Consider the following 26,356-nt stretch of genomic DNA (forward strand, 5'->3'; position numbering starts at 1 on the left):
TTTTCAGAAGACAATAGTAGTACCCCTCAGCCAAGGTCACAACATTGAAAGAAGCTCAAAGCACCTCCAAAACGAGAACCCAGAAGACATCTGCAAGGTTCCCAAGAATAAAGTAGAAAAACTGAAGCATTTTTTGAAAGGAATCTAACTTTAGGAAATGGGGGGTACATATTAGCAAATATAAGTCAAAATATGAGCAGAAATGGTGTCTCCGGACCAGAAGGAAACTCCATTTATCTTTATGTCAACAAGTGAAGACAGATTAAGGATAAGCAGGATTCTCTTTTTAGGGAGGGAGGGAGGGAGGGAGGGAGGGAGGGAGGGAGGGAGGGAGGGAAGAAAGAATTCAGACATGTCTTTTGACACGCTTCTTTCCTTTGAACTCCTTGAGACGGAACTTCCTGGTAATTTGGACTGAAATGACTCTTTTGATATCAATATAAGTTCGCTTCTTGGTCTCAGGGATTATTCTGAAGACGTAAACAAAGGTTCCTGCACAGATTGGCCAGAAGATGAGAAAGCTGTACTCCTCAATTTTGTCCTGAAAATGGAAAAGCATATGTGGAAATTCAGAGAAGGAAGGAGGAAGAAAAGCAATCTATCACATAAACATCCTTCTGAGCATCTTTCTTGTTCTTCCATGTTAGCCTATCTGGTCCATGAGGGTCTTGTTCTGGCCCCTACTGCCAAGGATACAAGTAGAAGCTGCTCTGGATGGGATCAACAGCTCCCATCTGCATCTTCTATGGATTGCCATTCACAGTTCCAGGTAGAGAGAAAGCTTCTTTAGTTCTCTGTCCCTCTTCCCCTGCACAGAGTAAAATATAATTACCAGAGCATAGAGCTGTGCTCGATCATGTCTGGCCTCTTACAGCATCAAGTCTGTCTGATGCAGCTGCCAATCCTTGCCAGAAAGTCCCCCCCCCCCCCCCGACACCATGGTGAAAAAGTTGTAAACTAAAACAAGATTGGTTCTGCTGGACCAGTGGAAACTTTTTGGCGACAAGATTCAAGAGAGCATCTGAAAACTGCAGATGTCCCACAAATGTTTTTTGTACACAGCTTCATGGATAGGCTTGAAATATGCCAATGATGGTGTTTCCAGCAAGCGGGTCTTCAAAGTCACTCACCTCTATGTAGAAGAATATTAATCCTGTGAGGAGGCTTGTGGTCCAGAACACAAAGCCGGAAATCACAAAGGCTGAAGATCGGCAAGACTGAGAGAACATCTCTGATGTAAGTACATTTGGAAGTGGGCCTTGGTGAAGAAAAGGGAGGGAAGGAATGAGGAGTCACTTTTCAGTGACAAACTGATTTCTCCTATTTGGATCTTGAACTTCACCCAGAGGACCCGGATCCACTGAAGTACTTACCCGGTCCAATGTTGTGTGCAGCAATGAATAAGATTATCATAAGGGAGCTGAAATACGACATTTCATTAATTGTATTCTGTGGGAGGAAGGTGAACATATTTCAGTGGTGGTACTGGTGAGCTCAGCAGATGACTTTGATGGCCTAGGGCAGTGTTTCGCCACCTTGGCAACTTTGTGTGGAATTGCATGGCTGGGGAATTCAGCTTAAGCTGCCAAGGTTGAGATATACTGGTCTCGGGTATACCTTTTAAACCACTGCTGTCCTGTTCTCCATTGCCCAGCTTGTCCAAAGATCCAGTAGGTGCCAGAGGCAATGTAAAATGTCTAGAATTGCAATATAACATTCTTGTACATTTCTTGGGAAACAGCTACAAGTGGGAATATGCATTGCTCCTTGCTCATCCCCCAGAGGATTTTAAACAGAATATGGGTGGATGTTTAAACTTCTGCATTCATTTGTTGGATTTCCCCCCTCCATTCCACTCCCGTTGAACCAGAAAATGAAAGAGCTTCATCACCATTGCTGAGAGTAAAGGTTCAATGATATTCTTACTGGGTTCTTTCATTTGCCTAAGTTACAAGGTGGCCAAGGGGTGTATGTTTGAATGCTGATGTCCCATCTTCCATTAGGAACTCCTCCCTTCTGTGGTCTGCAGCCTCCCTGATTTCCCAAGCTCCCATTCCAGCTCAAGGGAGAGTATCAGGAGGCCTTCTATAGGATCTTTCCAGATCAGACTGTGGGAGATTGCAGAGGGTTGGAGAGATTTGTAAATGGTGAAATATGCAAAGGGGGAGTGTTAGGTGTCTGAAAAAACAGGCCAATGAGATCTTCCACTCATTAAAAACAACAACAGCAACTTTTCACTGAAGGAAAACAGCTTGTAAATGAGGCAGAAAATAAAAGAATAATAATAAAAAAACCTGCTTGTCTGTGGCAATTAATAGAGTCATTTTAACATAGCGATAAGCTAAATTTCAGCAGGATTTCTTTCTCATTTAGGGCTCATTCACACAGCCCCCTTTATCCTGGTTGCAAGGCAGCCCACTTACCATGGCCTCACATTAAAGCCTTCATCTCAGGAGCCAGCCTGCTGCTGAAGTAGGCTGAGGCTGGAGCAAGGTGATCCAGCAAGAAGCTTGTGTTTCTCATTGGAAAAAAAGAACAAGACTTCCTAGGTGAACTGTCAATGTAATGGGGAGGAGGAGTCCTCAGAAGGTTGGTGACCTGCAAATCTAATTGGCTTACTGCAGGAATGGCCTCTTCCAGCTGCAAGACTCTGTGCCTCTGTGACCATTCTAACTGTGATTGCCACAGAGACCAGATGCCTTTCTCGTGTAACTTATCCTTTGCTTCTTTTTGTCTTTTTCCCAAGGACTAGGTCTGGTGAATATTGATCTTGTACAAGGCTAAAACCCAATATTTCACAAGGTCACTATTCCCATCACTAAGCTCCCACCATACTGATCTCACCTAGCTTGTCTTCTCAGCTTCATTCTTTTCCTTATCTGTTTGTCTGCCTGTTTTTCTTCCCCACTGCCAAGCATCCAGGCCAAGAGCAGATCTTTTCCTTCCCTGCTCCTTTTCGCTTCTCTGCCCTTTTTTTTAACTCCACCCTTGTTGGATAGCACCATCACCATCTCTGTCAACAGAAGGCAACAACTCTGCTGGATTCTGTTGGAGGTGTGGTAGAAGCAGCACTTTCCAGATTCTTATGGTTTCCTTCCATCCTGAGAACAGGAGGAAAGGGCATCCTCTGGGCTGTGTGAATGAGCCATTGTGTAATGGTATGTGGGAAAGACCTTGGGAGATGGGGTGAAGAGACACTGCCAAGGGAACAGTCAGATAAGAGACAGCATAGCCTGCAGCTGCATAGTGGGTGGGGCAAGAGGCTCAGAAGAGATCCTCCCTAGTTTCTCAGGCTGTAAAAGAGACAGGGAGGAGGGAAAAGATTTGTACTTTCATACTTGCAAGATTCTGTCAATGTAGCTTTACAATAACATAGAATTAGCTCATCTGGTTGTGATTCCTATCTAGTTTACCCCTCAAGGCCGACATCAATATTGCAAGTATGAAAGTACTATTCTCCCCCTAGCCATCCCCTATACACCCTGAGAAACTAGGGAGGGTCTCTTCTGAGTCTCTCACTCCACTCACTATCTCTCTGTGGGCTATACTGTCTCTTATCTGACCATTCCATAGGCAGGTCAGCCACCTGAAAATAGCTTTGTTCCTAGATAAGTAGGAAATAGTTAGCTTTTTGACCTGGAAGGGGCACAGGAAACTCCTTGGCACAGATTGTGAAAAAAGCCCCTTGGCTGATGTTCAGCTCTTTATTTCTCCCCACGCTTGATGTTCCAAATTACACACCTGCAGTTCAAGTGACACGGTTAACAAAACAGAGGTGATGCTACAAACTCCAAAACCCACAAGGAGAAGGACTCGCCGTCCCACAGAATCAACCAAGTACATCTAGAGAACATGAAGGGAAGAAAGTGTATGAGGGGGGAAAAAATCTCATCATAGGACAGTGAATTGAAAGACAGGCTCTCCCAACGTTGTGTTGTCCAAATAGCCTACTCAGTATCTGATAGGACCATCAAAAGTTGCCTTAGGCTGAGTCAGGCAAATATTCTTCTGGACCTGAGGATGAGTTCATCCACAGGCCATGAAGGACATGATGCTGGCACAATGAAACTAGGCAAACTGTATGACTCCAGTAATGTTTTCCCCAATCCTAAGGAAGCCATTAAACAATGTGCTCCACAATTCCAGCCAGACTTGCCAGCTGTCAGGACTAATGAGAGTTGTAATTCACAACAACTGGAAGGACCCAGGCTGGGAAGATCCATCCTACAAAGTCTTCTCATGCAGAATACTTAACAAGTCCTTCTAAAACTGCCATTCTTAAGTTCTTTCAAAAGAAGCTGCTACAGTCACAATGGCACAATACAGTGGTACCTCGGTTCACGAACTTAATTTGTTCCGTGACTCTGGTTGCGACCCAAATTGGTCGCGACCCGAATCAAATTTCCCCATAAGGTTCAATGTAATTACAGTTAATCCATTCTGAACCATATGTATTTTTTTTTAAAAACCACAAAAATATGACACAAAGTACAGTACAATACACTATGAAGAGAGAGAACGCTAACCTTGCTTGAGGCGTGGAGGACAGGAAGGCGGGTGGGGAGGCAGTTATTGTTTGGAGGGAGAGTCCCCCTCCCTACAGGAAGCCACAACCACGTGTCACGGCAGGGAAAATGGCAGCGGATCCTGTTCATCACCCGATGTGGAGTTCGCAAACGGAAGCAAAATTTTGCGAACGGTGCTGTTCGTGACCCGAATTGGTCGTGAACAGAAGCGTTCGTGACCCGAGGTACCACTGTATACCATTTTATTATTAAATTGGGCTTTGGAGAAGAGAGAGAGAAGAAAAAAGGAATCCCTGTGTTTCTTATTTCCTCCAATTAAACAAACAAACAAACAAACAAACCCCAAATCCTGGAAAATTATACCACTAAACTGCTGCATTTTCCTATTGAATTTGGACAGACTGATATGGAAAGTTCCAGAGACTGGATTATGCATGAAGCCAAGGGCTACAATTTACCACTCCCAACTTAAATTTCAAAAGAAGAGAGGAGGTAGTTTCTTACCGCTACTAGAACAGGGGAGGCGATAACAATGATGGCCGCAGAATTAAAATACTTCATGAGGCTGCTTCTCATCTTCATAGTCAAAAATATTCGTTCTGTATAAAAGTATGCCTGAAAGCAGACCAAAGCAATATAAAAGTCTTAGGGAAATGAAATGAAAAAAAAAAAACAACTACTGGTGATCCAGAACAGGGGTGGGAAACCTTCGCTAACGTGGATAATCAGTGAACCTCTTTAAGAAATAGGATCATGGCTGAAGGATACTAGGAACCAGGGTTTCAAGTGCCACAATGGCCTACTACTGATCCAGAAGCTTGAGACACTAAAACATCCTTTATTGGAGCTTGGAATGAGCTGCCTTTATATAGAAGTTTCTTTAAAAAAAAAAAATCATCAATAAAGAGTTTCATTTTCCTCACCCGGATATGCTGGACTATGTTTTCCAGGATGGTCAGCCAACAACTACACTAGGTGGGAATTCTGTAAGTCATATACTCCATGCAATTGAAGGGCACAAGACTGGGCAGGAGGAGGGGGACACCTTCAATGTTTTTTCTCCTAAATTCTCCAGATTCAGATTCTCTAAATAATAAGATCTGTCAGAGTTGGACTGCCCTAGCAATCTAACAAGGATAAATCATAAATCACATAACTAAAACTGTACACACACACACACACACACACACACTTGTCCGTGATGGGAGGAGCAAGAGGTAAAACTCATTCAACTAACTGGACCCTCATTTTCTCTCCTGCCAAAATCTGCTTTGAGATCAACAGTACAATCACAGATTCCTGTTGCCCCCGTGTGTCTCTCGACCCAGTTCTGTCATATTAATGGAAAGTGGATGAAAAATGTGAGATGATGTTGTCATACTGGGTTTCTTCCCCACCTTTAACTTTAACATGTGATTGGAGTGGGCTCCTGGCATGAAACTTTCTCAATCCTGAGATGGTCAGGAGAGTTCCTCTGAAAGATGACCCACTTTCTGAATCTGTTTACATGGAACACAGAAAGGGCTTTCTTCAGAGTTGCCCCAAAGGTATAGAATATAGCACGGCCAAGAAAGGAATCTTTTTCTTGGACTAGGTCCTTGAAGTGCTGCTAGAAATTTTAGCAGTTTTATTGTGTACCTTTTAAATAATTGTTTCTACTTTATACTGGACAAATTCCCTGAGTGTCCTATGGATTAAATGGTAATGAGTTTGTTTAAAGCGGGTGAGGTATAAATGGTATAAAAATAAACAGATGAATAAAATATGAGTTCAGATAATAAATACTGTAATGAACTAACATTATTTCAATTGCACCAAGGGAAACAGAGTGCTATGGTATTATGAAGAATAATTCCTTTAAAAAAACTATACATTGTGCTGAAATTCCTAAGAGGTAAATAAACTCTTTTAAAATGAAGCTACATTCCCATTAGATAAATTTTTTGGAGGCCATATTGCATGCCAGTTGTGGACTGGGAAGAAAAAAATCTGTTTCCATCAGTTCTTTTTCTGTTTTTCTGAAACCCTTTTCTTATTATCTCTGATATATTCTTTCTCAGCTGCCAGAAAATAGATACATCATTTTTGTGAGAAGTCTGAACTGTTTGCTTGCAAAGGGCTCCTGAAATTTCACTAAAAGCCACAAGAAATACTGCCAAAAGGTTGGATTGGAATAGAGTCCTAAAACTTTAAAAAGTAGAATTATTTTTATTGCCCCAGGGGGAAAGATCAGGACGAATGGGTTAAAACAAAGATGGAGATTTAGGCTAGACATCCAGAGGAACTTTCTGACTGTACGAGTTGTCAGCTAATTGCAACAGGATGACATGATAAGTCTTCCTTCTCTAGAGGTCTTCAAAGACTAGATCAGTGTTGTCCAAACTTGGCCACTTTAAGATGAGTGGACTTCAACTCCCAGAATTCCCCAGCCAGCCATGCTGGCTGGGGAATTCTGGGAGTTGAAATCCACTCATCTTAAAGTGGCCAAGTTTGGACAACACTGGATTAGATGTTCATTTACTGGAGATGATCCAGTGGAGCCTACGCTGAGAAGTCAATTGGTCTCACTGATCTCTAAGATCTCTTCCAATGTTATGATTCATTGATTGTAGGTTACCTGCCTCATCTTTAAAAACTTACACACATGAGATAAATACAGGTTCAGAGTGGGGTTCAGAATTCTCTACCAAAAGTTTGGGTAGGTAAACCTTATGATATGCAAAGCTTCAAAAGGATATTCACTGATGGGGGCTCAAGCAAAACAACCTTTGAAGCTGCTTCAGAAAGTGACATGTGCCCTCTACTTCCAAAAGTGAAACAAATATTCTCTGTGGTTTTCCTCCTTATTGCTCCAAGTCTCTCGTCCAGCCATTTCAGTAACTGTATATCTACTATATGTATTTCTATACATACTATATGAGTTTCATATATACTATATGAGTTTCTGCATATATACTATATGCGTAGAAGCCTTTTTTGACTCTTTCAATCAGTTATTGGACTGGAGGAGAGAAATGTCTGGTTAAGCAGAATCACTTCTCCTCCTTACCTTGACATAGGCCTACTGACAACTCCTATGCTAAATCTAACCCTAATATATATCTTTTTTCCCTCTTCTGCAGGTTCAGATGGGCTTCAGTGAAGATGGGCAAATACAATTGGTAATTGTTAATCTATTATTATTATAACATTTTATTGTACAATACTCTTCTTTCCAGGAGAGCCCAGACTGGTATATAGAATAAAACTACAACAACAAAAATAAAATTTTAAAATAAAAAAAAAAACTTTCCATAAAAAACACTAAAGCAATTTACCACAAATCAAGATAACAATAAAAGTGGGACAATTAAAACGAAGTTCGTCCCAAAATGACTGGGAACGGTCATGACATGGCAGATGTCCAGCAGTACAAATATATCTTCCGTTTAGAGTTGTGCAAAATGTTCCGTGTATGAACTGTTTCATGCATGGAACAGTTGTTTTGGGGTAGTCTGTGCCAGATAGAAACCATAGGTCATATTATACGTGTTTTGCCTGCACATGAGCTGAATTTGGGACTGAACATGGAATGGAATGTGTGTTCCAGACAGAATTGTTTGGGGACAGGGAGGGTGAAAAAAGCCAGAGACATCAGTGTTGGTGGTGTTTAATTAGAGGTATGGAGTTGCATTGTATGGTTCCTGGCCATGTAATTTCAGGGAAGGACAAAATAGGAATAGTCTTTCTCCCAACATGTGTATGTACACATATGTGTTCCTTCTCAAGCAATTTGTAATGTTTCTTCAAACTACTTATGCCTTACTCACCATACTTATACCACTGAGCTGTGAACCACCCATAAGAATAACTGTAGTGATGACCTGCCACCGCAGACTTGGAGTCCGGATTAGTCTCAGTGGAGTCATGTCTTTGTGATTAGCCTCAGCAAGGTCCTCCTGATGCATCTCTTCAATTTCGTCTTCCACATCATCTGTCTGCCTCAGCGACTTCAGGACTGAATGGGGAGGGGGAAAAAAGGGGAGGAAAAAGCCTTTGCATTGGGAAAAGGAAAGAGAAAGTCATTCAGATAACCCACACAATTGTGTTACTAGAGCCAGGTTTGAGAGGGAGGTTCTAGCATAAGACCTCCTTGTGTCTTTTCCACAATTCAGCCCTAATTGTGCCCCATTCTTAACTGCTTCCTTCAGACTTAGACAGCAATGTGAACATTAATATCAATTAAATGGCCACGTTAACTAACCCAGAAGTTAGCATGGTTTCCCTTGATCTCCCAGTGGATGGTCCTGTGTACACCATTAGTCTATCTTATGACCACAGTTAGTCCAAGATAGTATTGCATTTCATCAGTGTGAACTGCTTCAAAAATTCTCTTTTCCTTTCTTTCTTTTTTATTTATTACTATTATAATTTTAAAAAATCAAATATACTGATACAAATATAGATTTAAAATGATATAAACAATAAAGGGAGAAAGAAAGAAAGAAAGAAAGAAAGAAAGAAAGAAAGAAAGAAAGAAAGAAAGAAAGAAAGAAAGAAAGAAAGAAAGAAAGAAAGAAAGAAAGAAAGAAAGACATAATAATAAAATACAGGTGGATATGTTACAAGTCATGAATAACCAGCAAATCTCAGTGTTACATTGAACACCAAGAGACTCCACATAACTGGTATTGGGACTCACCAGGCAAGGGTAGTCAGAAGTTCAACCTTGGGGTTCAAACCTTCTCCCCAGAACTGAACTGACAAACCTTTACACTTCAGATGACTATATACAATGTATTAACTTTAAGAGTTATTTAGGTCCTGGTACTTAGTAGCACAAGAAGGGATCTCTGGATGTTCCATCAGAATGGTATCTACAGTCCACCTTCCCTTAAGCTGTCAGAGAAGAGAGGTGTTACATTATGTCATGCTCCCATGTATGGAAGGAAGAGTTTGGAAGTCAAGTAAAACCCTGTACATGGGGGAATGGCATAATGTAACACCTCTCCTCTCTGACAACTTAAAGGAAGGTGGACTGTAGATACCATTCTGATAGCATACCACATCTAAAATATTGTATTGTTAATGTATTCTAATACCCTATTAATGGCTTAGTGTGCTATATATGTTTTGTGCCTGATTTCTAGCCAGGATCTCTTTTTCTTTTAAAGAACTTCTAAACTGTAGAGTCCTTGGGGTTCTCTGAGCTTGGTTGTTTTCTTGCAGATGTTTCATTACCTGACTAGGTAACATCTGTAGTGCTAGAAGGGAGTGGAGCTTGCTCTCTGTTTATATACAATGGTTTGGCCTGTCAGTGTTGGAGGTTTCTTTCCCCCCAGCCCCCTTAGACGTACCTATAGATTAGACTGTTATTTACTGCTTGATTTTTTGTCTGGTTTGTTTCTTTGTTTGCCTGGTTATTGTTTCTTTTGAATGGTGTGTACATCTCTATGTGTCTGTGCCAGGCATATGGAGATTAACAACATTTACACACCATTCAAAAGAGACAATAAAAAGGAAACAAAAAGACCATAACACCTTCTCACCAGCAATCAACACCCAGATAAGCAGAGGTTAACACCAGGATTAATACCAGACAAACAATTAAACAGTAAACAATACCCTAATCAAGGAACTACCAGGTCAGACAAATAATCAAGCAGTAAACAACAGCCTAATGTAGGAACTTCCAAGAAAAAAAACAACACCTCATCTAACACTGACAGAGCAAGCTACTGTGTATAAACAGGGAGCAAACCCCGCTCCCTTCTAGCACTGAAGATGTTACCTAGTCTGGTAATGAAACATCTTCAAGAAAAAACCAAGCTCAAAGAACCCCAAGGACTCTACAGTTCCACCCTGAGCTACATATTCTCTTCTACTGGAACTTCTAAACTTCTCTTTCCACAATCAGAATGAGAATTAACAGAACTGCAAGGGAATTTCCTAAGCCTGATTGGTTCCATGGTCAAATCTCACCCCATCAGAAAGTTTGTTGGTGGGTGGCTGTTTTTCTTCTTCAGTCGCATGTTGTTTTCTTGGTTTGATGGCTCTTTTTATTTCATTCTTGGAGTAGCCATTTGCTTGTAGGACCCAATTAAGGTGGTTAAGTTCAGAGTTTAGGATTTGGGTTTCGCAGATCCGATTGGCACGATCCATGAGGGATCATGCCAGATCTCTATAAATACCCACAAAAGGGTCACATCATCCTGGGTACAGAGAGAACTGCTCCTGTCTGTGCTCCTGCCCTCTGAAGATGCCAGTCACAGATGCTGACGAAATGTTAGGAAACAAAACTTCCAGAACACGGCCACACAGCCCGGAAGACCCACACCAGCCATTGTATGCCGGCCGTGAAAGCCTTCGACAATACATCTACCTGAGACTTCATGACAAAAGCCAAAGGTACATCTTTTTCACTACCCTTCTCACTAATAGATTTACCCCCACTATGTATGATGTTCATCTTAGAGCTCTTTACCTTTTCTTGCTTGCAGTTCATTTTTCTTAAAAATCATTAAGTACCTTGGACTTTCAGGTATGAACGGCAGTAGAAACACTTGAACCAAGGGTGCAAACCCCGCAAGACCCATGAGTATAGGCCAACCTGCACCAGAACATTCAACAGCAACACAGAGTCAGCAAGGAAATGGTGGTGACAACTTGATCTACTACAAGCAAAAAAGGGACTTCTGTAAATTGAGAGGTTAGGGCTTGCATGGATTCATCATTTGCAAATACTGGAAAGCATTTATGCTTCTCCACTTCAATTTGCTGCCTTCTCCTTAGGGGCCAGCTATGCCCATGTGGAACTGGAGGAGAAATCATAACTGTCCATATTTGTTGGGGTATGTTGGTTTGTTTGTTTTTGGTAATAGGCAGCACAAAGAGAGGTCAGTTTTCCCTTTAAACACCACTTTTACTTGGATCACACTGTTCTTATTATTGAGTCGATGGGCCACTTTCAGAGCAAATAGTACTACTGAGAGCCACTGTGGTGTAATGGATAAAGTACCCAGCTAGAAGCAGGGTTATCCAGGTTCTAATCCACCCTTGGCCACAGAAGCTCACTTGGGAGCTTTCTGTGCTCAACCTATTCCACAAGATTATTCTGGGGAAAAAATGGGAGGAGGGAATGCTACGTAGGCCACCTTGAACTCCTGAATATAAAGTGGGATATCAGTCTAATACAATTCTACCACTACTGCTACCCAACAACAGCAGGCCATTAATTGGGGCCAGTTCCCATCCCACCCACCTCCAGCTCAACACTCAAGTGCAAAACAGTACCATTGTTCCTAAGATTGATGGTCCTCCTGTGCCTGCTGACCAAAGCAGCTTCTCTACAGAGCAATGTTTATAAGGCAGTCTGCTGAGAAAAATGTGAATAGTAGGAAACCTGAGACCAAGAAAGGGGGTACAGAGGAACTGCAGGAGTGGCAGCAGCAAGGATGATTCCAAGTTCCTCTTGGGGTCCCTGCTAAACTAATGCCAGTAAAATGGGGCATTGTTTGTTCTTTGGTACTTGTGATTTCATGATCTTCTTCTGTATGTATTGATAGTATTAGATTTTATGGGTTTAATTACAAACTTTATTGATCTATGTTCACAACAAACCACTTATCTATTCATTTCTTCAAATCACCTTGCGAGTTTCCTAGGAGTTCTTTTACAGCAAGTATCTGAGCCAACAGGACACCAATAGTTAGATAGAAATGGGGTAGCAAAATAAGGCCTCCTCTGTGGTTCCTTGGGGCTATTTCACCCAGATATAAGGGAACAATACTAAAAATTAAACCTGGTTGGAAAAGAAAGCAAAGGATAATTCACAGCATGCAAGCTACATTGTGCACAGAAATGTATGAACAGATGCATGATATATAAAATGTCCACTGGCCAGACCTGGCAACTTCTCCTATCCCTAAGACATTCCTGGAAGGGCGCTACAAAATACTATTTAATCCTGTTCAATGTGCATGAGAAACAACCAATTCAAAATCTATTGGCACCCTGCATTGGACACAAAGTTATGGCATCTGCATTACTACTTGCTTTACATAAGGGAACTAGGTCTGCCCTAAAAAAGGATTGAAATTTCAGAAGTTGGATTTGGCTGAAAATTGGATTCTGTAAAAATTCTAAGAAAGCTATTGAAATACATAATGTATCACAACATTGTTGTAGTGGTTAGTAATCTTTCTCCCACAGGCAAGAACCTTGAAGGAGTTTTGTTGAAATCCATGGGGCCTGGGGAAAAAAAAAAGTCCTATTACATAATCCCTTCTGAAATGCTCACAACTGTTGCCTATGCACACATACACACACACACAAAAATATTGGTTGATGTTTTCAAATCACTAACCTGGAGGACCCTCAAAAATATTCATTTGGTAAGAGGCACAGGTTCATAAGGCATACCTTTGCTTGCAAATGTCATTCAATTCTGCTAAGATACTTTATTTATTGGCAACATCCTCTTTTTAAAATTCAAAAGTCTAATTCTGTGAGCCAGTTATTAATTTTATATACTAGCCAAAAAGAAGTAGAGAGGTTCAAATTTGAGGTCAAGTTGAATTGGTGACCCCACAAATCAATTCAAATGAAATTGGATTTCTAATTTAAAATTACAGAACTAGGTTGGTGTGGTGGTGAAGGCACCAGGCTAGAAACTAGGAGACTGTGATTTCTAATTCTGCCTTAGGCATGAAGCCAACTGGGTGACCTTGGGCCAGTCCCTCTCTCTCAGCCCTAGGAAGGAGACAAGGGCAAACCACTGCCAAAATCTTGCCAAGAAAACTGCAGGGACTTGTCTAGGCAGTCGCCAGGAGTCATCACTGACTTGAAGGCATCTCGCCCCCAAATAAATAAAATTATGGTTTCAGTATATTCCTAACTTTTAGCATATATTTATTTATTCCTGTCATATTCTGATAGGTAGATGCTTTGTGCCAGATTAGCGAATAAAAGAATGACAGCTTCATTCCTTCATTTTATTTATTTATTTATTTATTTATTTATTTATTTATCCAGTGTATATCAGCACCGATATATGTATAGGCACCTCATTCATTCCCTCATCTTCCTCCTTTACATATACTTGCCTAATACTGAAGTCTGCTGGATAACAGCTTCCTAAAAGATATACTCCTGTTGCGATTGGGTTATGTCTAAGTGTATACTTAGTAATGTCCATTTGAGCATCACTTGCACTTCTTAGCATGGTCTCATGCCCAGAATAATGTACCATATAATGATCTGGTTTAAAGGAGCCCACTGTGGTCCATCAAAGTTCACTTATTTCTAAAAACATCTAGTTCAATACACTTAATTTCTGCTTTGATAATTTTAAGTTTTCCTTTCTTCATGTCTTTTTTTTCCTATGTTCTGATTGTCTGTGTCTTTGTAAAGTGAAGCACTTATCTTTCAGTACTTATATCGATGGACTAGATTTCCTTGTGGTCTTTGGTCTTACTATAGCATGACTTCCATATTTACCCATGGAAGGTTTACTCAATTAGGGGACTCCCTTCTGATGTGGCATCCCTGGGCACCCAAACTTGTCTAAATGGGACAATCATATCTGAACTTTTTTTCTTGGCAACATATAGAAATAAATTGCTATTGGCATCTTCTGGCCTCGATTTTGGAACTCCTTCCTCTTGATGGATTGGCTTCCTTCATACCTATAGGCCTACCTGCTCTCACTCCCCCCCCCCCAACATCATACATAACTCAGTTTTTCTCCCCCTTTTTTGACCGTACTAGTAAGGATGTCACTAATAACAGCTAATGTTCCCACCAGCATCACTCTCAGCACCATCAGAACTACGTAGGCTTCTCACCATATCAAAGTTGCATGAGGCAACATTGTAATCCACCAATTTGCTACAGAGCAGATTAGAAATAATATAAGCAAACAAGTAAAAAAAAAAATCTTTTAAAGAATTAAATGACTATATCTAGGGATATGACCCACCTGCACATATCCCAATGAACAAACGAGCACAGGATTTCCTTGTAGTGTATTCTTTCATTTCCAGAGTCAGGTTTGGTTAAATGACTTCTGTGCTAGAGCATTTTCAAACTAAGCAGCTTCTCCTTGCTTATGTAGTTCCCTTGGCCCAAGGTCACCTTCAGAAGCCTTCTAGGAATCTTCAACAATTGAAGTCAACAAGATGGCCAAAAAAAGAGGACCTTCTACAGTTGTGGGTTACTAAAGGCCCTGGCCAAGGAGATACACTTGTTGCATAAATTAATATCTCTTTTGTGTGCCAGGAAAATACATCTGTCTTTTCCAAAGACAAATGTATTTCCATGGTTTTATCATCATTATTTTTACACTGAAATATTATTTTGTTTTGTTTTCTTGTAATATTTATTAATTGCATTGTATAGACTTGCTGCCTGGATAAATTCTATGTGGTCACTAAGAGTTAACACAAACTTGATGGCCTTGATGACAACCCAATCGTCTTGCTGTTTGTGTGTTTTGGGTTTTTAAAATTTCTTTTAAAAGTGATTTTAGATTTTTTTTTTTAAGTTCATGAGGCAGCATTGTAATCCACCAAACAATTTGCTACAGAGCAGATTAGAAATAATATAAGCAAACAAGTAAAAAAAAAAATCTTTCAAAGAATTAAATGATTAAATCTATGAATATGACCCACCTGCACATATCCCAGTGAACAAACGAGCAAAAAAGATGAATTCAATGGCATATATAAAATGGCTACAACTCATGAAGATGGCACTGATAAGGGCTGAAATATTAATTAGCACCAAAGAACATTTCCTGGGAAAAAAAATGAAAGGAGTAAGAATCTGGAGGGAAATCTTTGAATAAACAGTGAAGGGGTCCCCCCTCAGCAACATGAAACATTGAGTTTGGGCCTTGACTTTACTCAGTCCAACCTACATGTTTGTTCTTGTGAGGAAATGTTGGAGGTATGTGTACGGGGTACATGGTTTTGAGATCCTGAAAGAAAAGTGAGGTAAAAATCTAATGAATTTTTTAAAAAGGAAAAAAAAATGTGGAAGCCTGATTAGATGGAAGCCTGATGTTGAGAAACATATATCATAAAGGACAGAACCAGAAATGGTCTAAGAACAAATATTCAGATGATTCCTGAATTACCAAGAGGCGTTTATCAGCAGGATTACACAAGAAGAGTAAGTATTGAGGCTAGCAATTCTGTAAATGTAATAGTAAAGACTCTGGCATCTTTACACTGCAATGGGCAATCAATTGATGGGTGTACAACATTCGTGTCTGAAACAGAACTTAGAATCTAGCCAAGCTGTGCCTCTGTGTGTCTTCTGCCAAGCCGAGATGAGAAATGGAGCTAAGGATGAAGTGCCCGGAGAGCAATGATTTAGTGCGGAACTCAGAGGTGAAACTGACCAGAAGTAAGAGAGAAGGGATCAGAAGAAAAAAGTGATCAGAAAAGCTCTGTGCTCAACTGAACAGTGCAAGAGACAGGTGTGCTCTAACTGGTATACTTGATTGCACATTGCTAGTGATTGAATGAATGTTTCTTGCTAAGCAAGCAGACATCATAGAAGGAATATTAGGCAGGCAGCAAATCTACTGACTGAGTTTACAGAAGAGTCCAGATGAAGTTGAACAATTTTCGCCTCTGAGAAGATAGTACATATGTATACAGGTATTCCCCAGTTTCAGAACGAGTTTTGTTCCCAAAGTCTGTCCTTAAGTCGAATTTGTATGTAAGCTGGAACAGTATTATTGTGTAATACTGTATAAGTAGTACTGTGTAATTCTGAAACCATTGTGTATTTAACTCAAATAGGCTCCATTCTTAACTATGGGTTGCCTTTAGACCGGGCATTCTTTACCTGGGGAGTACCTGTATAGCTAACCTGTAGTACAGTGGTTTAAAGTGTTGAGTGTAGAATAGGAAGACCCAGATTCAGGTCAATTCTCAGCCAGGGAAACTCACTGGATGGCTTTGGACTGGTTATTCTGTCTCTCTTAGAGTTACTTTTTGTGGAAAATCAATTTAATGAGGGAGTATTATATATGCAGCCTTGACCTCCTGCAGGAAAGAAGGGACATAAATCTAACAAATAAGCATATAAGTGCATAAACTTCTATGAAACTGAAAGGGACAAAGGGGAATAATGGTATTTTTATGTATGCAATAATATAGCAAGTAATAAAAAATATTGATAATTTGTGCTATGCTGATGACACTACCCTGATAGCTGAAGATGTAAAGGATCTGCAAGCTCTATAATAAAAGTCAAGGAGCACTGTGAAAAAATGGGACTAAAATAAACATGAAGACGAACAAACTAATGACAACAGGTAGAACAATCAGCCATAGAACTGACAATGAAGATATCGAAGTGGCGGATAGCTTTTGCCTTTTAGGAACAACCATCAATAGTAAAGAAACAAGCAGTCAAGAAATACGCTGCAGACTAGCACTTGGTAAAGCAGCCATGAAGGCCTTGGAAAGATATTCAGATGCCGTGATGTGTCTATACCTACAAAGATACCTACCTACCTATACCTACCTATCATGCAAGCCATGGAATTCCCTGTGACACTCTGTGGAAGCGAAAGTTGGACTTTGAAGAAGCAGGATAGGAAGAGTATTGAAGCTTTTGAACTTTGGTGTTGGAGAAGACTCCTGAGAATACCATGGACAGCCAAGAAAGCAAACCAATGGATCATTGACCAAATCAACCCAAAGTCTTACTCAAGGCACAAATGACCAGGCTCAAATTATCCTACTTCAGACACATTATGTGAAAATCTAACTCTCTGGAGAAGGCTCTGGTGCTGGGAAAGGTGGATGGACTCAGTTATAGTGGTGATGAGTGCACCGTTGGAAGACCTGAAAGACTAGGTTAGAGACAGTTTGTCATGGAGAAAATCTACCTGTGTGGTCACTAAGAGTTGACAATGACTTAACAGGACATAATCAATCAACCAAAAAGGTGGATGGAAATGATTTTGCAGTTGTGACATGTAATGGTTGGAATATTTTGGTTTTGAGGGAAGTAAACAATGTCATCCCCTTCATGGATCACTGCCTTGTCGTGGCGAAGGGGCTTGCGTAACTCAGTGAAGCCATGAGCTATACCGTGCAGGGCCACCCAAGACGGACAGGTCATGACAGAGAGTTCTGACAAAATGTGGTCCACTGGAGAAGGAAATGGCAACCCACTCCAGTATCCTTGCCAAGAAAACCCCATGGACAATGTTAAAAGGCTAAAAGATATGACGCCGGAAGATGAGCCCCTCAGGTCGGAAGGTGTCCAATATGCTACTGGGGAAGAGCGGAGGGCAATTCCAAGTAGCTCCAGAAAGAGTGAAGCGGCTGGGCCAAAGCCGAAAGGACGTTCAGCTGTGGATGTATCTGGAAGCGAAAAGAAGGTCCGATGCTGCAAAGAACAATATTGTATAGGTACCTGGAATGTAAGATCTATGAACCAAGGCAAGCTGGATGTGGTCAAGCATGAGATGACAAGACTGAACATCGACATCTTGGGAATCAGCGAACTGAAATGGACGGGAATGGGTGAATTTAATTCGGGTGACCATTATATCTACTACTGTGGGCAAGAAACCCTTAGAAGAAATGGAGTTGCAATCATAGTCAATAAGAGAGTGGGAAAGGCAGTAATGGGGTACAACCTCAAAAACGACAGAATGATCTCAGTGCGTATCCAAGGCAAACCATTCAATATCACAGTCATCCAAGTCTATGCCCCAACCACTGATGCTGAAGAAGCTGAGGTTGACCGCTTCTATGAAGACCTACAACATCTTCTAGAACTAGCACCAAAAAAAGATGTCCTTTTCATCATAGGGGATTGGAATGCTAAAGTAGGAAGTCAAGGAGTAATCGGAATAACAGGCAAGTTTGGCCTTGGAGTACAAAATGAAGCAGGGCAAAGGCTAATAGAGTTCTGTCAAGAGAACAAGCTAGTCATAGCAAACACTCTTTTCCAACAACACAAGAGACGACTCTACACATGGACATCACCAGATGGTCAATACCGAAACCAGATTGATTACATACTTTGCAGCCAAAGATGGAGAAGCTCTATACAGACAGCAAAAACAAGACCAGGAGCTGACTGTGGCTCAGATCATGAGCTTCTTACTGCAAAATTTAGGCTTAAATTGAAGAATGTAGGGAAAACCACTAGACCACTCAGGTATGACTTAGATCATATTCCTTGTGAGTACACAGTGAAGGTGATGAATAGATTTAGAGGATTAGATTTGGTAGACAGAGTGCCTGAAGAACTATGGACGGAGGTCCGTAACATTGTACAGGAGGCAGCAACTAAAACCATCCCAAAGAAAAAGAAATGCAAGAAAGCAAAATGGCTGTCTGATGAGGCTTTACAAATAGCTGTGGAAAGAAGGAATGCGAAAAGCAAGGGTGAAAGGGAAAGATATAAGCAACTGAATGCAGATTTCCAGAGAATAGCAAGGAGAGATAAGAAAGCCTTCTTAAATGAACAATGCAAAGAAATTGAGGAAAACAATAGAATGGGGAAGACTAGAGATCTCTTCAAGAAAATTGGAGATATGAAAGGAACGTTTAGTGCAAAGATGGGCATGATAAAGGACAAAAAAGGCAGGGACCTAACAGAAGCAGAAGAGATTAAGAAGAGGTGGCAAGAATACACAGAAGAACTATACAAGAAAGATCTTAATGTCCCTGATGTCCACGCTGGTGTGATCGCTGACCTTGAGCCAGACATCCTAGAGAGTGAAGTCAAGTGGGCCTTAGGAAGCATTTCTAACAACAAAGCTAGTGGAGATGACAGTATTCCAGCTGAGTTATTTAAAATACTAAAAGACGATGGTGTTAAAGTGCTGCACTCAATATGCCAGCAAGTTTGGAAAACGCAACAGTGGCCACGGGATTGGAAAAGGTCAGTTTACGTTCCAATTCCAAAGAAGGGCAATGCCAAAGAATGCTCAAACTATCGCACAATTGCACTCATTTCACATGCTAGCAAGGTTATGCTCAAAATCCTACAAGCTAGGCTTCAGCAATACATGAACCGAGAACTACCGGATGTACAAGCTGGGTTTCGAAGAGGCAGAGGAACTAGAGATCAAATCGCCAACATTCGCTGGATCATGGAGAAAGCACGAGAGTTCCAGAAAAATATCTACTTCTGCTTCATTGACTATGCAAAAGCCTTTGATTGTGTGGATCACAACAAACTGTGGCAAATTCTTAAAGAGATGGGAGTACCAGACCACCTTACCTGTCTCCTGAGAAATCTGTATGCAGGCCAAGAAGCAACAGTTAGAACCAGTCACGGAACAACCGATTGGTTCAAAATAGGGAAAGGTGTACGACAAGGCTGTATACTGTCACCCTGCTTATTTAACCTATATGCAGAGTACATCATGAGAAATGCCAGGCTGGAAGAATCACAAGCCGGAATTAAGATTGCAGGGAGAATCATCAACAACCTCAGATATGCAGACGATACCACCCTAATGGCAGAAAGTGAAGAAGAACTAAAGAGCCTCTTGATGAGGGTGAAAGAGGAGAGTGCGAAAGCTGGTTTGAAACTCAACATTAAAAAAACTAAGATCATGGCATCTGGACCCATCAATTCCTGGCAAATAGAAGGGGTAGAAATGGAAGCAGTAACAGACTTCATTTATTTGGGCTCCAAGATCACCGCAGATGGAGACTGCAGCCATGAAATTAAAAGACGCTTGCTCCTTGGGAGGAAAGCTATGGCAAGCCTAGATAGCATATTAAAAAGCAGAGACGTCACCTTGCCGACAAAGATCCGCATAGTCAAAGCTATGGTTTTTCCAGTAGTAATGTATGGCTGTGAGAGCTGGACCATAAAGAAGGCGGAGCGCCGAAGAATTGATGCCTTTGAACTGTGGTGCTGGAGAAGACTCTTGAGAGTCCCCTGGACTGCTAGGAGGTCAAACCAGTCAATCTTAAAGGAAATCAACCATGATTGCTCATTGGAAGGATCGATAATGAAGCTCAAGCTCAGATACTTTGGTCACCTAATGCGAAGAGAGGACTCTTTGGAAAAGACCCTGATGCTGGGAAAGATTGAAGGCAAAAGGATAAGAGGACGGCAGAGGATGAGATGGTTAGATAGCATCACTGAAGCAATGAGCATGAAACTGAGCAAACTCAGGGAGGCAGTGAAGGACCGGAAGGCCTGGCGCAGTATGGTTCATGGGGTCACGGAGAGTCGGACACGACTTAACGACTAAACAACAACAACAACAACAACAAAAACAATGTCATACATGAGCCCCAAGTGCAAATTTATTGTGATGTTGAAGAAAGGGTAAGAGGACAGGAATAGCAAGAGAAGATGAGCTGAATCAAATAAGAAAGGTACTATAGCAAGGGCTGACACTAGAAGCACACTCCAGAAGAAAGAGAAATAGGGACCTAACAAAAGCTCAGGGAAGAAGACTGAAGGTCAGGTGCTTTCTGTGCTGCTGGAATTAAGAAACTGATTTCATGCCATTGCCGAAGACATGCTAATACAAAAGAGCAACTGGAGACCTTTCTGAATAGCAGAAATGGGGCTAGAAACTTGCCAAGTTAAGGAGGTTCCATTTTGATTGCTATGCTACTTAACACTGTCATGAAGTTGCTCAACTAGACCTTTGGAATGAGTTGCACCGATATGCTGGTAACTCTTAACTTTACTGTTCACTGCCATCTAACTCTAAGGAAGCAGTTAGTTCCTGTCATCATAGCCAAGGTAGAGCATGGGTTTCATGTAGGTAACCAAGTTAAAACTGAATCCAGACAAGGCAGAGGTGTTGTTGTAGAAAGAGATCAAATTGTGAGATTGGAGCAGGAAGTCTGCAGCCTGACTTGATCCTTGAACTCTTAACTCTCTCCATGTAGCAGTCAGTGGCAAGAAGTGAATGTGTACAACTACATCTTATAGACTAGCTGTGACCACTCCTGAACTGTTTGGAACTGACAACAATATCCATGCCTTGTGCAATGTGTCCTGTAGGAGGTGTTAAGCAACCCTACAGGGACAGGGAAAGGTTAATTGCATAAGCGAGGTGATCTCTTGGTGATTGCGAGGTTCTGGAATATTCCCTTAACCTTGCCGTGTTTGTTAACCTCATTACTGTTCCTTTCTTTTCTTTCATGGTATGATCACCTAAAATAATGTCTTTTCTCCTACACACTTCTGAACATTAGTATTTTTTGAACTGTAAATAAAGTACTTGTTAGTCTATTTGAAGATGGTGTAATTCTTCAAGAGGGGAAATTGCCTCAAGAAGGGAGGGAGGAAGAAGAGGAGAGAAATTAAGACAAAAAGCAGAATGGAGACTAGTTAAAAGTGGTAATCACAAGACTGCCCAATAATGTCAATTCTTTATCATGCTGCTTGCTGCATAGAATAACTCATACCATGCAATAGGAGGCTAACCAAAGGCTTCAGGTGGTGGAAGATATGGCAACTCAACTGATAGTTGCTACCTGTTAGCAGATATTAATTGTTACCTGCTAACTGGGATCCTATTTTGAAAGAGCTGCACTGACTGCCAGTGGTTTCCTCAACACTGTTCAGGCTGCTCCTCTTAACTCTTGGGCAACTCTCAGTCTGTTGAGCATTATCTTGTCTGACAAGTGAGCTTATCTGAACAGAAAGCCAGACTTTTTTAGGCACAGTACTAACGATTTCAGACGCTTAGATTGCTTTTCACTTTGTTCTATGTCAGAATCCTCACAATCAATCAATCAATCAATCAATCAGTCAATCAATCAACCGCCTTGCTAGTTTGCTTGCTTTGATTCTGTCATTACAGTGATGGGCAGGAAGGGAGGAAGGTTGGGAGATTAACCGTTAGGCGCAGATGGACTGTTATCTGGCTCTCAGGAACGCCCAGGGTCGTACCAGCATGAGACCTGGAGAGAATCTTTGACATGTGCAAGAGAGACTCAAAGACAGAAGGGGGAAGGGGAAAGGGGAATGAGGAAAAGCTAAATTTTGGTGCGTGCGGGACTGGTTTCAGTGGGAGTTGCTTTCATTGGGAACTGAGTACTGTGGTTCTTACATTACCCTTGGTCAACAGGGTGAAGGGCTCTGTGGGTTGAACGCTGGCACGTATGTGAACACAAATCAACCATGAAATAAGCTTACCTGCCGAGTGTATCTGCCAAAAAACCAGACACCAGTGAGCCAAACATCCCTCCCAGTGGGAATAAGGCAGTGTTGATCGCCAGCAGAATGACTTGATATTCTGGTTTCTCTAGCACATGAAATGAGGAGGCGTTATAAAACTCTCGCAGGAGCTATGAGAGAAGGACAAAGCAGGCCGGTGGCATCAAAAACCCAGGTCAGGGACCAATTGAATGTTGGAGGGCAGTGATGCAGCCAGATAAATGTGAGCAATGACTTGACAAATGGCCTTGTGGATTATTTCATTTATAAAGAACGTTACAATTTGCTAACTCAAGAGTAACTCTAGTTTGAAAGAAAAGCACTATTGCACAATAGCATTGTTTCTCAACCTTGGCACCTTGAAGATGCGTGGACTTCAACTCCCAGAATTCCCTAGCCAGCATGGCTGGCTGGGGAATTCTGGGAGTTGAAGTCCACGCATCTTCAAGGTGCCAAGGTTGAGAAACACTACACTATAGGAAACCGGCAAAACTGATTCATGGAACATGTATTCTTGCATTATCTATCTTGTAAGCCAATTTTTTGCTTTATCTGATATCTTTTTTAGCAAATATGAAAGTGAGAATCAGAAGGCGCTTATACTATTTATCTCTTATCAGATTAATAGCAATATCAGAATTGCAAAGTTCTCCTTAAAGGTTAAACATGTTTAGCATGGACCACTTACAATCCTTTAGAATTTTACTACATTGTCCACTGTTCAAGGTTTATGTCGTACTATATATACTGTATTCTATCAGTAATCAACCATATTTGATTGATAACTGATTTTTATATATAATAGGGATGTGAGGATCAGCTCCAATCCAGTCTGAATTATTGATTTGATGGGGAATCACTCTGATTCAAAGCACTGACTTGGATTAATTTGATTCTCCTTTGCTGGTCAATTGAAAGAAACAGCCTATTTGATTTGAATAATTGTTCTGAACAGATACTTGATACAACTTAGAGGGAACATCTCTGAATTGATATAGCCTGCTCCACCCTGGGTCAGTCAGTCAGTACACCATTCCAACTTGTTCCTGCTTCTAGGTTGTGAGTTGGGAAAGGTGACCTTCATCCTTCTCCAAATCTCTAAAGATAATGCACCCTTAGTCTGAATTTTACATTGGTGGGTTCCCCTTGACAAGCTCAAAATTGTATATACGTTCTCAGGAACTTGACATGGCACAGGTGAAACTAAATATTTATTGTAACATCAGAACTGAAGTCAGGTCAGATAGATGGCAGCATCTGACACTTAAGTATCACAAATACCTTGTCCTCATCACTTTTTGAGTAGATTACTTCAGAGTGGCACTGCCTTTGAAGACCGCTCAAAAACTGCAGGTGGTGCAAAATTCAGTGTCCCAATTACTGGTGGGCATTACCGGGAAAGGGCACATCACACCTGAGCCTCTGGTCCTACATATATATATATATCCTATATATGTATGTGTGTATATCTATCTATCTATCTATCTATCTATCTATCTATCTATCTATCTATCTATCTATCTATCTATCTATCTATCTATCCATCCATCCATCCAATAGGTTTCTTAGTGAAGATAATCTCCACTCCAACTTCAAACATATTACAGTGTGACCACTTTCCCTTCTATGTCATGAGTATAAAACTAAGTATAATTTTTAGGGAAAACAATTCTATTCCTGTTGTATACCCAGTTCATAATTCCATACTTCTTACAGGGCAGGAACATGGAATACATTGTGAAATATTCAACTGTTAACTCATAAATTAAAAATCATCTCTTGTAAAAAGAGGTATTGGGCAAGTTTAAAAACTTCAGAATTACTTTGGGGATTGAATCTTAGGCAAAATCCCCTTCTTTAAGAAGTCAGCTGCACTGCAGAAAGATCTTACCACACCAGGAGAATAAACTATCCAGATATTGTAACCATAGTGGAAAGTTATGGTGGTGGAGGCCAGTGAAACCCAAACGAGCTTCTTTGTCAGTTCCTATTGGAAAAATAGTGTGAAATGAATTGAATTGACAAGATTATTTATTCAAAGTGAATTGTGTATATTTGCAGCTGTAACATAAATAATAACAACAATACATTCTGGTCTGAGAAGCAGAAAGATGGGTTCTAGATGTTGAGATCTTTGTTCACAAAATTAACTCCTGCTATATAGAAGGTTTTTGGTTTGTTTTTTTTTAACTAAATCAATTTAAAACAATCCTATGCACTGTCATAATCATGGAGCCACCACATGCACACAGAAAAATATCCATACCTAGGGGTATTCACGGGACTGTGTAAAAATCTGAAAGATGGGGGGTGCAGCCCTGCAATCCAAAACCCATTCCTTTTGTTTGTGCATTGATTCTGCACACATGGACAAATGGGGGAACAAGGACTGCAATGCTGCACCCACCAACTTGCCCCCCCCCCCAAATCTAGGTGGTATCCATGACATGTTATTGAAGCCCTATCCCTTCTGTATGGACATTCATGTTACATACATGTACATGTGCTTTGATCTGCGGCTGCCATCCTGACTATGCAGAGGATAGATCAATTTATTTTATGGGTAAGGATGAGTTCTTCACTCTTGCTGAAACTATTAGTTCTGTTCCACATAAATCCAAATTACTGTCCCGTTCTAGTTTAACTTCATTTTAATGTGTTTCACAGTATCACAGTAAGATCATCCCTTTTCATGGGTCACACATAATTCCAAAGAACAGTGTATTTCATAGAAAACTATAGATCTGGAATGATTCTCCACTGGACCATCAGTAATGCCATAACACATAGGAGCTTAGTTCCTCTTGACGTTGCTGCGTTAAGGCCCTTCTTTATTGGGGTGCTCTGTTCATGGATTCCCCCCCCCCCAACAGACAACAGCCCAATATCCTTTCTTATGAGAATTCCATATCAAGAGAAAGACCTTTTTGCCACCTTACCAATTTCTAGAAGAGTTGGGTTTAAAACATTTGGCTCTTTTACTATCTCTTTTCTTCTGCTTTTGCGGTTGCTGATTTTTATGCCATGGATCCTGTAAACCAATCTAGAAACTACATGTCTTGATTTTGTATTATCGTTTGTAATAAGATAATAGTTCTACTGAAGTTTAATCAAAATATCTTGCAAGGCCTTGAAATCTAGGCTTACATATCAGCTCTGTCTTAAACCTTGAAAACAATGATATCAGCTTTGATTGTCATCTTATGGTAAGTTTTGGCAAGCCATTGTCCAAACTCACAGTTTTTGAGGGTTCCTCCACGGCTTCCGATTCCCTGACTTCTTTGGTTGTTAAGTGCACACTTTTCTTGGATTCAGCCACGTTTGTGTGCATTGTTGTGGAATAACTCAAGATCACCTGTGAGAGAATGAGAACAAACTTGAAACCTAGTATTTATTTTACTATCTTTCTTAAGAATGTACGTACATGATTTCAGGATGAGGTCAAAAGCAATGAAATAGATAATTCTAGGAAAGAACAATCCTTTGAATCATACATTCAGAAATATATTGACTCTGGAGAACGATAAAATATAACCAAGCTGGCATGCCCAACAGATTTGGGAGGATTATTTGCCTGCACAAATTTCCCGTAAATCTTATTTTGAACCCACATCTATCTACACACCCCTACTCATGCACACATGCATGTGTGAGAGGACACTGCAACATTT

The 26,356-nt window shown here is 40.8% G+C and overlaps 1 protein-coding gene across 1 annotated transcript in view; it reads right to left on the reverse strand.

The window, feature by feature from the left end:
- Window positions 1-346: 346 nt before the first annotated feature.
- The window catches only part of LOC112541123 (solute carrier family 2, facilitated glucose transporter member 5-like), a 35,207-nt gene continuing 9,197 nt past the window's right edge, over window positions 347-26,356 (reverse strand). The window contains exons 3-14 of the mRNA XM_088149266.1: window positions 25,924-26,040; window positions 24,577-24,672; window positions 22,665-22,816; window positions 15,176-15,300; window positions 12,154-12,306; window positions 10,990-11,115; window positions 8,336-8,523; window positions 5,031-5,141; window positions 3,742-3,843; window positions 1,374-1,449; window positions 1,131-1,258; window positions 347-541 (exon numbers count right to left, since the gene is read on the reverse strand). Coding sequence (XP_088005392.1) covers window positions 347-541; window positions 1,131-1,258; window positions 1,374-1,449; window positions 3,742-3,843; window positions 5,031-5,141; window positions 8,336-8,523; window positions 10,990-11,115; window positions 12,154-12,306; window positions 15,176-15,300; window positions 22,665-22,816; window positions 24,577-24,672; window positions 25,924-26,040 — 1,569 coding nt within the window. The remainder of the gene's footprint in view (window positions 542-1,130; window positions 1,259-1,373; window positions 1,450-3,741; window positions 3,844-5,030; window positions 5,142-8,335; window positions 8,524-10,989; window positions 11,116-12,153; window positions 12,307-15,175; window positions 15,301-22,664; window positions 22,817-24,576; window positions 24,673-25,923; window positions 26,041-26,356) is intronic.

This window comes from Python bivittatus, unplaced genomic scaffold, assembly GCF_059951505.1.
Source record: "Python bivittatus isolate LINGU-HERP-01145 unplaced genomic scaffold, Pbiv_v1 ctg000590_np1212, whole genome shotgun sequence".
Taxonomy (NCBI): Eukaryota; Metazoa; Chordata; class Lepidosauria; order Squamata; family Pythonidae; genus Python; species Python bivittatus.